This window comes from Ochotona curzoniae, unplaced genomic scaffold (assembly GCF_017591425.1).
Source record: "Ochotona curzoniae isolate NIBS_2020 unplaced genomic scaffold, NIBS_Ocur_1.0 contig_4797, whole genome shotgun sequence".
Classification (NCBI taxonomy): Eukaryota; Metazoa; Chordata; class Mammalia; order Lagomorpha; family Ochotonidae; genus Ochotona; species Ochotona curzoniae.
In genome coordinates this window covers 1,390,093-1,404,301 of record NW_024466390.1, presented here as the reverse complement: position 1 = coordinate 1,404,301, position 14,209 = coordinate 1,390,093, and the positions used below count along the sequence as shown (strand labels likewise).

The 14,209-nt window shown below is 46.6% G+C and overlaps 1 protein-coding gene across 5 annotated transcripts in view; it reads left to right on the top strand.

Moving 5' to 3' along the window:
* Positions 1 to 4,560: 4,560 nt before the first annotated feature.
* Positions 4,561 to 14,209, top strand: part of EPC1 (enhancer of polycomb homolog 1) — a 69,321-nt gene continuing 59,672 nt past the window's right edge. The window contains exon 1 of one of the 5 annotated variants that reach the window (XM_040988087.1): positions 4,561 to 5,020. In XM_040988087.1, the coding sequence (XP_040844021.1) occupies positions 4,868 to 5,020 (153 nt within the window). In that variant the 5' untranslated portion in view covers positions 4,561 to 4,867. The remainder of the gene's footprint in view (positions 5,021 to 14,209) is intronic. The other 4 variants (XM_040988089.1, XM_040988086.1, XM_040988088.1 and 1 more) reach the window with 4 other exon arrangements.

The window sequence follows — 14,209 nt, the reverse complement described above, 5'->3', positions numbered from 1 at the left end:
TTTCCTGTCAACGGTAAATATTAATCCTTACTGACTGAAAGGATAACAGGAGGTCACAGACGAGACTGGTATGAATTGAAGCATCATTTTGAATTGAATTCACAGAGGAACTCATTCATTCTTCAGGAAATTAGGACCCTGCATGAGCGAGCAGGCAATGGTTTATGGATAGGGGGCTAGGAGTTGGATTGTGAAGGATGACAAGAGTGGGCATCTTACTTAGGGTCCACTGTGGGCCAGGCACCATTCTAAATGCTATTTGGTGGTTATTTTACACATATTTCATTTTCAACATATTCCTATGAAATGGGATTTGGGTAGCTCAAAGTAGTTTGATGCTAAACAGGCAGCACAGAGAGAAAGAATAAATACAAAAATGCGCAGGCAGGAAAGGCATGTTCATATTTGAAGACAGTGGTGACATTGACTGCTTAGAGCAAAGAGCTGGGCCGCGCCACAGTGAGAAATGGCAGAGGTCTTGACAACCATACCAAGAAAGAGAAATTGGCTTTATCTAATGGACCAAGTAAAAAGCAGTTCTAACTAGACATCTTGGAGCAGGGGCATATAGACTGGAAGTAAGGTCTTAGGCACCCTACCATAGCCCCCTCTTGGTTACCATCAGTATGAGGCAGTTTCCCATTAAGTAGGAGCTTAGCAAAGGTTTCCTATAGGAAGGTATAGGTAAAGAATGGAACGTGCTGGAGGTGAATTGCAGCCATGCATTGGTAACGACTAGGGACTCAGAATAAGGAAGTGAATCCTAGAATGATTTTCTTTAGAGATTTATTTATTTATATTGCAAAGTCAGATATACAGAGAGGAGGAGAGACAGAGAGGAGGAATTTTCCATCCAATGATTCACTCACTAGGCTGCCACAATGGCCAAGAGCTGCGCAGATCTGAAGCCAGGAGTCAGGAGGAACTTCTTCCAGGTCTCCCACATGGGTGCAGGATCCTAAAGCTTTGGGACGTCCTCGACTGCTTTCCCAGGCCACAAGCAGGGAGCTGGAAGTGAAGCAGGGCCGCCTGGATTAGAACTGGCTGCCCATATGGGATCCTGGCACGTTCAAGGCGAGGACTTTAGCTGCTAGGCCACTGTGCCGGGCCCTCAGTTTTGAAGAAGAAATGGCAACATCTGCACAGATACCAGACATGAGCTAATATTTAGGGTTCTATCTCCAATATCTTATTCACAGTAGAACACAGCATCAGGCAGTTGTATTTAGCCAACTTTTTTTTTAAAGTAGAAGCAAGAACTTGCAAACAGTATTGCTAAGTATTTACCCATAGTATTGTAATCGGCATCGCCACTAAGACTTTCTTCTTCACTTTCTCCTCACTTGCTCTGTCCACCCAAGTTCTTACGGTGGTTACTCCTTCTTTGGAGTCTCCTCTGGAACTCTGCCCAAATACACATCCTCGCCTTCCATCACTCCTGGTAGCATTTCCTCATGTTTGTGCTGTCTTCTCCTGTGTCATTCCATTTCTTCCATACCTGTTACCACAAGCCAGAATCTAAGCCTCCCCCACCACTACACCACTTACCACCCTTTCCATGCTGAGCGGCTCTGTTTTCTGAGCTCCTATGCATTGCACTCACTGTAGCTTGCCTTGTGTTGTTAACTGGACATCTGCTAACCAGTCCCTGTGTGTTACCTATTTTGGGGACTATTTCAGATGCTGCACATCCCTTCCCAATCAAGAATTTTCCTTTGAGAAAAGGTTCGTAGAAGCAGCTTTAGACTATTGGATACTTAAGGATACTTAAAAGGGGAGATGTTAAGTTAGACTCGGGATTGTTTTTTCTAAAGGGATGTTTTTAGCTGGATGAAAGAAGCTGAGGAGAGTTCAGCCTGAAGCTTCATTGGTGTTCCATAGGATGGAGAGGAGTGAGCTGAATCTGAGAGAGGGTTGGAATTGCAGCCACTGGGTCTTCAGGAGCCCAGAAGGGTCTCCCGGATGGAGACATAGGGCTTTGAGGATCTGGCTGAGCTGATGAAAAAAGGAAGGTCTTAGCAGGCACACTATATGGCATAATGCAAGCCGAATCTCTGTGAGCTTGTTTGGGAGGGTGACTTCAAATTTCTGAGGAATAAAGGATTTATCCGTACAGTATCCATGATAACCAGTGGAGAATGTAGCAATAAGCTATCCGTAGGCTGCTTTTGTAATGAAACAAAACATTTCATTTCCTTGGTTCATTCATGATTCAAAAGCCTATTTTGTGCTGTCAAATTGTTAGGTTCTGGGGCCAGCACTATGGCTCAACAGGCTAGTTCTCCACCTTCAGGCACTGGCACCCCATATGGGCACTGGTTCATGTCCTGGCAGTTCCACTTCCCATCCAGCTCTCTGCTTGTGGCCTGTGAAGACAGGGGAGGATAGCCCAAGTCCTTGGGCCCCTGTACCCATTTGGGAGACCTAGAAGAAGCTCCTGGCTTTGCAATGGTCTCAGCTCCGGCCATTGGGACTGAATGGAAGATCTGTCTCTCCTTTTTTTTTCTGTAGGCCTGCCTTTCCATTAAAAATAAATAAGTTAGGCTCCTCAGTCATGATTTTCAGGAACTAAAGATTGTAGCTGCAGAGGACTAGTACGCAGTATTTTCACGGCTGTTAAACCTGGATAAACAGGTGTTTCTCACAGAAGAATCGACAAATTCTTGAGTTTCTGCTTTTTATGCACTGTGCTGCTGTCCTTACCTCACCTCTGACACCCTTCTCTTCATTTGCTTTGCAGAGCTAACCCATACTTATCCTACATCATTTTAGAAGGATAACATCTCCAAAAACAGCTGCCTGTGCCTATTGCAGCTGTCATCCCCCCCCAGGGTCCACTGCCTCTCCCGCCTGGCCCCACCTGGGCTTTCATCATCCCCACACCTTGCCCTCTGGCTATTGCCCACCACAGGCCATTTTCCCCACCGCATAGGCTCCTCCCAGAGCCCTGGAGCCCTGTGGGTGCCCAGAACCAGGCCGAGCAGTGTATTTAAAAGGCTAAGGGGTTCAAGAACGTTTGCTCATCCGATGAATATGGTCTCAGTGGAGGAAAGGTGGACAGTGCTTCTGCCTTCCACAGTGGAGCTGTCAATATTCCATTCTCGGGATCTTTTTAGAGAATTGAGGTTTATGCTCTCCTTGGCTCCAACCCCACCCGGTGGAAGGCAGCTAAACCGGCCTGGGACACGGCAGTTTTCCTGTGCGCCCGGAAGCTAATAACAGTTCATCCCAAAACCGTATTCAGGAAGAGCCATTACTATTATTATTTTATCACAGCCCCCAGGGAGAATAGCAAACTTAAAAAACATGGCTGTATATCTGAGCAAACTTTGGAAATTTTGCTGTTAAATTAGGACACTGAATGCAACAATCTTTCTGATTTTTTTTTTAAATGCCTTGCCGAAAAGAGGAAAGTGGGTACCCACTTCCCTGTGTAACATCAGTCAAGTGTCAGCAATCTGTCAGCTCTCCAGTCTACAGCGCTCTTCCATTTACTGGGCTTTTTCTTACTAGGGTTGGTGTTTTTGTGTGATTCCATCTTATACAGTTTTCCGAAAACAAGTTCGAGTCATGGTGATGTCGAAAACAGCAATTTACAGAAAATCGTGAACTGAATGTAAATAACTGGTCTTCAGATTTTTGAGGTAGATCTTGCTGTGATCTTTTTTTTTTTAATTTTATTTTCCCTGAATTGTCAAGTGTCCAGTAAGAATGCCCTTTGCTTGAATTGTTTCTGCACAGAAGCAGAAACAGATAAAAATGGTACCATCTATTTTTTTTTAAGTGCTACTTTGGGAGCCGAGTAGGATGCCTTCCTTGTAAGCTGGGGCTGCTGGGAGAGACCTGGAGATGTGAAGTCTATCAAATAGTATAACCCGAAGTTGCAGCAGACATAACAATGATCACCGATGAAAAGTTTACCAAAGTCGCACTTCCCCTCTGATTCCGCTGGCGATTTTTATCCTAAAGACTGGAAACGCCACGGTTAACCAGGATGCTTCGGGTAGGAGTGCGCCGTGACTCTGGAGCGTCCCTCGGCCTCCACATCCCCGCGGGTTGGCTCGGCTCGGGATCCGGAGGGCATCGCTGGCGGCCGGTGCCCGGCTAGCAACCGGGCTGACACAGGTGCCCTGGAGCCGCGCCGCTCCTTCCTCCCCATCGCCTTCCCCAGCGCCCCCGGCAGCATGTCGGTGCATTTGTTTTTTTTCTGCAACCCTAGCCCGTCAGGAAAAAAAAAAACAAAACAAAATTAAAAAAAAAAAAAACCCAACCAAACAAAAAACAAACCAGGCGCGCTGGTGGAGAGGGGGGCGGGAGCGACCGTGAGAAAAAGCGAGCGTTTGCGCCAGCCTGCCAGGCGGAGCGGGCGCCCCGGCGTCCGAGCGCCCCCCTCAGCGCCCCTGCCCGGGCCGGCGGGGTGACCGGGAGCGGGGCGGCGGGGCGCGGGGCGCGGGGCGCGGGGCGACGGGGCGCAGGCTGCGGGCCGGGCGGGCGCCGGGGGTTGGCGGGCCGCGCGCTCCGGGCCGGCCTCGAGCCCGCGCTCCCCCCCCCGCCCGCGTGCCCGCGCCGCTGCGCGATGCAGTGTGGGGAATGGCTGGGGTTGGCTGAAGAGCGCACAGTGGAGTTTTAATGTCCGCCATGTTGGCCATGGCGTATTGAAGAGAGCGAGCGAGAGAGGAGCGGAGCGGCACAGCCTCCCACCCTCCCGGCTGGTGTGAAGTGCCCGGAGACGGCGGGCTCTGCGCTCCGCCCCTCCTCCAGTCCCCCCGGCAGCGGTCGGCGAGTGGGGACCGAACCCCCGGGTTCTCCATGATCCCGCTGGCCGGGGCCGTTTCCCCAGAGCCGAGAGGTATCTGCTGCGCCTGAGATGAGTAAACTGTCGTTTCGGGCGCGGGCGCTAGACGCCTCGAAGCCGCTGCCGGTGTTCCGCTGTGAGGATCTGCCCGACCTGCACGAATACGCCTCGATAAACCGGGCCGTGCCGCAGATGCCCACCGGAATGGAGAAGGAAGAGGAGTCGGTACGTGGTAACTCCCCTGGCCGGGCCCGCGCCACGGCTGCCCGCGGCGGCGGCGGCGGCCGAGCAGCAGCCCCCCACACAAAATGGCCGCCATCTTCTCGGTCGCCGGCCGGGCCGCTCCCCCCGCCCGCCTCCCGAGCCCCCCGGCCGCCGCGGCCCCGCCGGGGCCCCCTCCTCCTCCTCCTCTCAGGCCCACTCCCCCTCCCCGCCGCCGCCGCCGCCGACGACCACCCCGGTCACTGGTACCCGGGTCCCGCCGAGTTCGTGGGGCCCGAAAGGCACAAAGGGGTCACGTGACGAAGCGGCCGGCAGCCATTTTGTGGTCTTAGTGCTTGGGTTGGGCCTGGTGCATCCGGAAAGAGGGGGAACGGGCTGGGGGGCGGCGGTGGCGGCGGGCGGCGGCGGGCGGCGGGCGGCGGGCGGCGGACGACGGGGGAAGGAGCAGCAGCAGGAGGAGGAGGAAGGAGGACGGGGCGGCCAGCCGCCCAGCCCGCGCCGAGCCGCCGCTGCCCCGGCTTGCAGGCTGGCGCGCGCGCCGCCGGGTGGCGCTCCCGGGCCGCCGCCGGGCGCAGTCGGGGAATTTTTCACTTCCCCCGGTGGCCTTGGGCAAAGCAGGTGGGGCTGCCCCAGCGTGGAGTCCCCGCAGGGGCGGGGGAAGCCAGCTTTAGACCCCAGCTCGTCCCGAGACACCCGGGGTACAGGGGGGTCTGTCCGGGAGGGCCCCCTCTTTTCCACGCTTGGAGTGGAAGACGAGGGTCCATCGCGCTGTCCGGGCTGCGACTTTGGCTGACGCCTCCGACTACCCTGAGCCGGGGGAGACCCTTGGTCACCGCCTGCTTGTTCCGGACTTTTGTTTTTTTCCTCCCTGTGTAATGTTGGGCATGTGTCGCAGATCTGTCTAGGGTGCGCGGCAGGTGTGTGCTTTGAGTTGCACCTTCCTGCCTGCCCGCTTCTCTCTCCGCAAGTCCCAAGTCACTGGGGGAACTGTAAACTTCAGCACTCCTGACAGCTCGAGGAAAGTCAGCTTATTCACTTGGTTGTGAACACCGGGGTATCTGCTGCACCTTCGGGTGGGTTCCCGCGTGTCAGCGGTGGCAGGACCCTTATAAGTCGTGGAGCTTTGCTTGGTGGGCGGCACAGGGAGGCTAGACTGTTTCAAGTGTTTCCCCCATATCCTCGGCCGTGTATCCTGCTGATTCGTGATCCCCGGACCTTGCCTGCAGATCTGCAAGTGCAAACCGTATAGCCGGGGTCGGTGTGTTGACTGACAGTTCATGGGAATTGGGAAGCATGGGTTGTGGAAAGCTGTGCTGTCAGCCGTGGCGGGTTCTGTATGTCTTCTTACAGTTGAAGCTGTGCTCTGTAACATTGACAATAAAATTCTGGAAACCGCTTGGACTGTTGACCGTTTTTCCAGTGAGGTGGTTGGGACAGTCAGATGTGACCTGGAGCAAGTCCTGTGCACGGCTGACTGTGCGTGCGCTCCTCGCGCGCGGCTGGACCTCTCCAGGGTAGAATCTTGCCATATGCGTGTTTTTAAATAAGTGATTTGTTTTCAAATTAAAGTACTTGTGATTGCAGCGTCTCGTCTTTTGGTTTTATTTTATTTTTTTTTTCCATTGATGAGTTCTACGGAAAACTTTTGAGGTTGGGGAGTGTCACCAGCTCTGGCAATTGATTACAGTTACCCTGCGTTAGACAGACAGACAGCCAACCCAAGGGCAGTGCACTTGAGAAGCTGAGTGCAGTCTTGCTGTAGAGATACTTTGCAGAGTCCCAAGAGCTGTACCCTAAAATAACTTGAATTCAGCTGATGTACCAGGGCTTGTTACATTTTACGAGTTAATATTTGTTCGCTTAACAGAGCGATAGTTACCGTTCACTTAGGAGGGAATATGGAGACCCCACTCCCGATCCCCGGAATCGGGCTGCTTTTATCCATTAGCAGTGAATTTTTTCACATCAAACAGACGCTGTGTAATGAAGCATACACCCCAAGAATTGACACTGAACTTAAAGGGAGTAGAAGTCCCTGGTGCGGTTCTCTCGGCTTAGTCCTGGGAGTGCTGGCCACTGAAGCAGCGTCTTTGGAGCCTCCTGTTACACAGTATTAAAATGTATACCAAATGTAAACAAAGGTATTTGAATTGCCTTGGCTTCAGGAAAACGATGCCTTTTGACACCTTAGTAATGCTTCTTCCTAGGCCGGGTAACCTAGAATCTGAATGGACGCCAATTTAGAAAAAGCTACATACTTACTGTTAGCTTGAACGTCTTGAGTCAGGCTTGAGAGGAGTTTCTAATGCCTGTTCCTTAAAGCATTTCACCAACAAAATACATCTGCATGGGACTGTAAGTAGTAATTGTTGTAGAATTAATAAAAGCATTGGTCTTTTTACTCTGGGGAAGTAACTGTTGTACTGCCCTTTAACCCATTTTAATACTGTAAGCTAGACTAGCACAAGGGAGAACTTTTTGAAGAAATTTAGAGGCCCTGTTCCCTCCCAAGGAGTTTGCAGTTGAAAAATGTTACTGAGCTTTTGAAACTTTGTTGTCATTTTTGATCATTGTGGTAGAGTTAAAAATACCTGGAGTGGAATGAACTGAAGGACTTGACCTGATCACGAGTGTCAGAGATGTAATGTCTGAGTTTGTAGAGTTGTCTGCACTTTGCAGCTTTGTCAGTTAAAAGTTATGACAGAATCAGTTTCACAAGAATAGATGATAAACTTGTTAAGTTTTATTTCTTGTTTTTTGGAAAAAATCGGTTTTTGTTCTTTGCTTTTAGTGTTTTAATCCAGTGTGTTTTTTTTAACCCTTTTATCTTGAGCTGTAAAAATCAGTCTAGATTTCTCCATTTTATCTACTGTCTTGAAGAGAAATTATGTGAAATCTCAGAGTTAACAAAGTTTAGCCAAAAAAAAAACAACACCAACTTGGATTAGAAAGGAATTGAATATTTTGAATTTTAGCATTAGATGTTGAACAGTGTGGGTAAGCATCAAGGATGGTTAAGAAACAGCATTGAAATCTAATCTGAGTGTATTCTACATTGTCCCAGGTATTTTTGAGTAGAAGCTTCTAGGCCAGGGTTCTGAAAATTAATGGAAATGATTCAGAAAGGGTAAATTCCCATGTGTTGTGTAAAATGTTTTGTGATGTCTTTCTAGTAGAAGGTGGATGCTTATCAGTTTCTTGACATTTTTGTAATAGGCAGGGGCCAAAAGCTCAGGTTTAGATCTGCTGGACTAGAAATTTCTGATAGCAAAATTCTTGTTTTCTTATAGCCTGTCAGTTATTAAGTAAGTAGACTTACTAGAAAAAGGATCATTGTAAAATGATGTCACAGCCCAGGAAGACTGAGGCCTCGACCACCAGAGAGACCTATTAGAAACTCCAGTGTCCAGGTGTTTACTTTGTTGCCGTTAAGTTTGAGTGGCTAGTTGGCTCAGAAAAATTTGGGATTAGAGTGTACTTAGACATCACTTTCTTGGGAAACAGTAGTTGAAATGAGTGGGCTTGTTCTCTAATGCTGCTATGTGGGTGCCTGTTGATGGGCATTTATATGGAAGTGATGTCTTCTATTCAATAGAATTTTAAAAACCAATGATTTGTTTAGAAGGCGGATTGACAGGGGGAGAGAGAGAGAGATGAAAGTTTTCCATGTGCTGGTTCACTCCCCAAAGGTGCACAGTGACCTGGGCTGGAGCCCAAGGCCGCCACATGGCTGGCAGGTGCCCAAGTACTTGGAACATTTTCTTCTGATTTCCAAGGTGCCTTAGGGAGCTAGATCAGATGCAGATCAGCCAGCTGACTCTCCGATCCGGTTTACCTGTGTTGCAGATGGCAGCTCAACCCGATTTTCTGCCGTGATGCTGGTCGCTTAATAGAATTTAATTAAATGTAACGTCAAAATATAGAATAGTTTTAAATCTTAAAAGTGGGTTAGAAAACTGTGTAAAGGTTCAGAAGTTTGGCCAGGATTAAATACTATGCCAGCCATTCCTAAGATCTTTCTAATATCTAATTTAAAATGGACTGTGTGTGTGTGTTCTAAGATGTCATGGTTTGTAGTGGTGGGATAACGGTAGTGAGGCCAATAGAGAAGCTTTAATTGTACATGGACACATGCGTGCGCATGCATGCGTACACACATGTACACACACACATATCCGACAGCCATGTTGTTAAGCGATGAAGTAAATTCCTTTGCATTTGTGAAGGTGTGGAGTCTTGGATATATTTGTGACTCAACTTAAGAGTCACTGTCATTTGCAGGTGGTTAAAAGCAGGGGGTAGCATTTTAAAGGGACAGGTAATTCCATGGAATAGTGGCATAACTTAATTCTACTTATTAGAAGAAAAGAGCCCATGAGGAAATGAGAGTTTGTAATCTAGGAATACATGAACTGTGCGCTTGTGATGTGCAGGAGCTCTGTGAAGTACTGAATACTCTTGGATACCAAACTGCAGTGTGGATGTGCTTTCACGGTGAGCTCTTGGGCCGCTGGCATGACTTAGTTTAACAACTCTTTGGTAGTAACCGAAGTATAGGGAAGTCACAAAGTAAACTAAGGATTTGTGTTCTAAGCGACTGGCTACAATTGCTTTCCATGAATTACTTACACTGATTTCACATTTATGGCACATTGGCCTTGATTATATTAATTTAGCTGGAAGCCTGTAATTATAGGTGATGATCTTGAGCTGTTATGTTATTTTAAATGTGGTGGCCTCTCAACTTTGCAGCTTTAGATGAATTTCATCCACTAGCCTGCTGAAGTAAATAGACAGAAAACATACCTCTTTACTTAACAAGTCTATAATGTATTTTCTGAGTTGTAGCTTTGATAAATGCAGCTATCAGCAGTTCTCTACAAGATTTTCCTGTTATTTGCAGTGATGGATGTTATTTTTAAAAAGCTTGGTTCCCCTTTGGGTGCGCACTGTGACAGCTTGCTGAATTTTGTTAACAGATTGTGATGGCAAATCGTTTTTGGTTGAATATCCCTCAGTGTAGTGTGGCCTTACTGTCCTGTGATTGACTGAATGCATTTCCTAATGTTTTTTGTATCTTGGGGTGATTTGTAATTTAGAATCTCCAGTAGTAGTTGTCTGTTCTCGGGAAAATGTACCTTCACTTTGTGACTTTGGAGTCTGTTACCCTCCCTGTGTGACCTTTAGTCTCTGATGTGTTAACAGTCTTGATTATTGCTTATGAGGTAGCTTTGAGAAGTGAGGGGGTAAGTTGAATTTCATAAGTACAAACATGAATTGAATTTTTAGGATGGCCATTTTGTTGGTGCTCAGAAATGACCTCTACCATTTGTATAGTCCCTTTTTGGGGGATGGAGAGGGAGGAGTTCAGACATAAGTATTTATCTGTGTTCACTCCTTGAACAGTTGCATAATGTAGTTGTAAAAACAAAACTGAACAATTTGAGTGTAGACAATCACTGATTGAGAAAAGCCTCATCCTGGGAGGCTTTCCCTGGCCTCTGACATTGTGCGGGTGTGTAAACCTGCTGTGCACCCAGATGGAGAAGCAGTCCAAAGTAGCTGTGGGGTGTTACGTATTGTGTTGACATGCAGTTGTCCATTTCCAAATCTATTTTATGTGCTTGTCAAATAGTTGGTAAATCTGGACTGAATGCCTTCATTTGCATGTTACATAAATGTATTTTATATAGAATCTGGTACATGGGTAATTGCTTCCAGTTTAGTTTTAGAAGAGTCAAGTTCTAAAACTAAGCTGTTAAAGACAGTGAAAGCTATGAATGGGTGTAGTAGTCACAGAATGCCTTTATGAGTTTGAGATTAGAACCAGAATTTTGTGATAGCCTCAAATACTGGAGTGCTGCAGCTACATTCAGCAAAGATTGAGAAAATAAATGGGTCTGTTTGTATTCATTTCTGTAGCAGTAGTGTGTTACTTCTTCACTGTGAGCCAGTTTCTGTGAGCACAGTGAACAGCCAGGAGTTATCTCAAGGACTTTTTGCTGTGTGGGCTCTGTGAGGGCAGGACTTTATTTCTGCTGTATTCATTGATGTGTTTTCAGCACCTGAAACACTGCCTGGATGTTGTTAATGCACCATATTTGGTATATTGGGCAGCTGAATTCTAATGAAATAATGCAGACAAAACATGAAAATGAAAGTGAAAATATAATATGACTTTTATTACAGTGGAGCAAAATAATACAGAATTCCTGGTAGAAGGAGAGGAGATAGTTTTCTTTGTGTAATCAAGGAACATTTGACCTGAAACTTGCAGGATGGGAATGAGCCAGATGTGTGAAGATACAGATAAAGAACATTCCAGGCTTACAGCCTGGGGTTAGAACAAAAAGATTAGGATAACTAGAACAGAGCAAGTACAGGGTTGAATTTTCTGAGATGAAAAACCATAGATATTCAGGGGTCCAGATCAGGCAAAGCTACAATGGAGTTCCTGTTGTTTTGAATGGAAGTAAACCACTGGAGACTTTTATGGGGAAGGAGTGACGGTGGCATAACTAGCTGCCAAGTGGAGAATGAATCATATTGGACAAAAAGTAAACACTAATGGTGGCTTTAAGTAGAGTGCTAGTGGATGAGAAGAGAAGTGGATGAATGTGAGGAATATTTTAAAGGTAGACCTTATGGAAGTCACCCTTTGATTGAAATGCCATGGATGGAAAGAGTTAAGGATGAGCACCTAGATAGATGATTGGACCTCTCGCCTGGAGATAACTCAGGATGTTGGAGGAGGAGGTGGGTGTAGAAAGGGTGGACTAGTTCAGTTTGGAGTGCTTCTCATTCATTGATAACTAACTGGCTATGTAAGAATGTAGTGCATTCGAGAAATTTGTACTAGAAGTGTGTCATTTTGAAATTATGGATTGATACAGTATATATGTAGGTCTATAGCATATGTTTGGTATTTCAGACTGTGACCTAGTTGGGACTTATTTAAAGGATAAGCTATCAAAGGGGTAGGAAGAAAATGAGGATAAATAATAAGAAGAAAGGACATTGATTGTGTCTACTGAGAAGATGACTGCAGGAAAGTAAATGCTGAGATGCATGCCATTGACCTTTTGTGTTATAGTGGATGGAAGGAAAGCCCAGTTTGGAATAGAAAATAACAGACGAGAAAGGGACACAGCAAGTCCAGTTAACTCTCTTTGCCAAAGTTCTTTAGGAAAGAGAGCACAAAAAAAATAGGGCAGTAGATAAAGGGGGCTGCTGAATAAGCAAATGATTTCTTTTAAAAAATGAGTTAAAACACACAGGAGAGAAATCAACAAAACCGAACCTTAGGTTTCTGTAGTTCTCTCCCATGACAATTTTTAGGTTCCATTACAAGGAGGGGAGAGGAGAAATCCAAAGCAGGCCGGCAGCTTCTTTGAGGAGCAAAGAGTTCAGAGTTTTGGGAGCTCAGAGCCAAGAGTAGCAAAAAACAAACGAACAAAAACCTAGAGGCAGAAGTAGCAGAGCTGTCCAGAAAGGGTATGGAGACCCCCAGGGGTCACTCCCAAGTTAATTCTACCCAGCCCTGGGCCTGTCAGAAAACCTGCTGAGAGAGGACCCTGCAAAGAAGGAAGCGAAAGCAAGCTCACAGGCCTGGGAATGTTACCTGAAGCAGGAGCACCAGATGGTGCCTTCCAAAAGGGGAGTATTGGCTTAATAGTGGGAGCAGTTTATTGAAACATGGAAACACTGGTCAACAAAGATTGAACACTAACCACAAAAAAGTCAAATAAGTTTCAGGTACCTTTGTCTCAGAACAAACGTTAAAAGTGTTTAAAGAAATAACGAAAGTTTCTACAACATAAAACTTGGTGGTGATTGGCATTCCATCAAACATTGTAAGGTACCCAGAGAAGCTACAAAATATGATTGACAGCTAGGGAAAATAGCAACTGATAGAATTTGTAGACTAAAATGTTAAAAAGTAGTTACAAAGAAATATAATGTAACAGAATGGTTTTCTTTGAAAGGTGAAATGAGCTCCTCTGGTACTCAAGGACTTTGCTCCTAGTCACTTTGCTGTCTGTGTCCTGGGTCAGTTTCGTGGGAGGAATGATTACTAATTGGAGTAGAGATACTTTTCTCCTGTTTTAAAAGTAAGGAAGGCAGTCAAGCTGCCTCAGAGGCTCAGACAGGAGCAGTGGATAGCACAATCGGGCACATGGAGGATATGGCAGTCCATCAGAACCTACAGAGGATACCTGGCACCACAACAGAGGACAGCAAATTAATCAACTACCCCAGCCATATGTTGGCAGTGAAAAACTGGGCAAACAGAGACTCTATGATGGACTATGTCAATCAGTGGATTCTGCAGCGACTTCATCGTGCTTGGAAAGGCGAGACTGGCAGCAATTCATAACTGTTGAACTGTCAAAACCACTTGAGCAGGACCCTCAGAGCATACCCCACATCAGGGACCTGGGAAGGGTGGGAGACTGAGTGGGACTTCTCCCATTATTTCCCCCTTTACCCCAAATAAAAAAAAAAAAAAAAAAAAGGGAGAGAGAGAGAGAGAGAATGTGGAAATAATAGTCTTATCCACTTTCCCCTAGCCCTTGAACCTTTGTGCCCTAATTAACCATGTAAAGATTGTCAAAAAAAAAAAAAAAAAAAAACCCAACCAATGAATGCAGAAGAAGGGCAAGACCTTAAAGCAGAAGGCAGGGCCCAGTGCAACAACAACCAAAAAAAAAAAAAAAAGAAGGCAGAGAGATGAGAAAGAATTATTGGTGCAAGTTGATGATGAGTTTCCTATGATTCTGCTTCCTTTGTGAAGTATGAGGTGAAGTCATTTCCTCAGAGTGTGGGGAACCTTCCGAGAGACAAAGGTAGGTATGGGAGAGCTAGGCTTGGGGGCCATGCTGAAGACCCGGCATTTGTGATCATTTGACAAGACCAGTTGCTTCACCGGCATGATTGAGCGTTCAAGCTGATTTCCAACACAATGTAGGTAGTTGGGTTCATTTAAGACTCAAGCTTTCCCAGCAAATACAAAGAGGGAAAATAACAGTGAGGGATTGAAGTCTATGTAAAGTACACTGTCAGGATGGACTGCGGCAGTGTGGGTGAGCAGGGAGTCTAAACTGAGTAAGCCAGGAATACAGGTGTTCAGAAACCAAGGAGTAGCGGGAAACTTGGGGGACTCACTGTAGTAGGAGATTTGGCCCAATCATT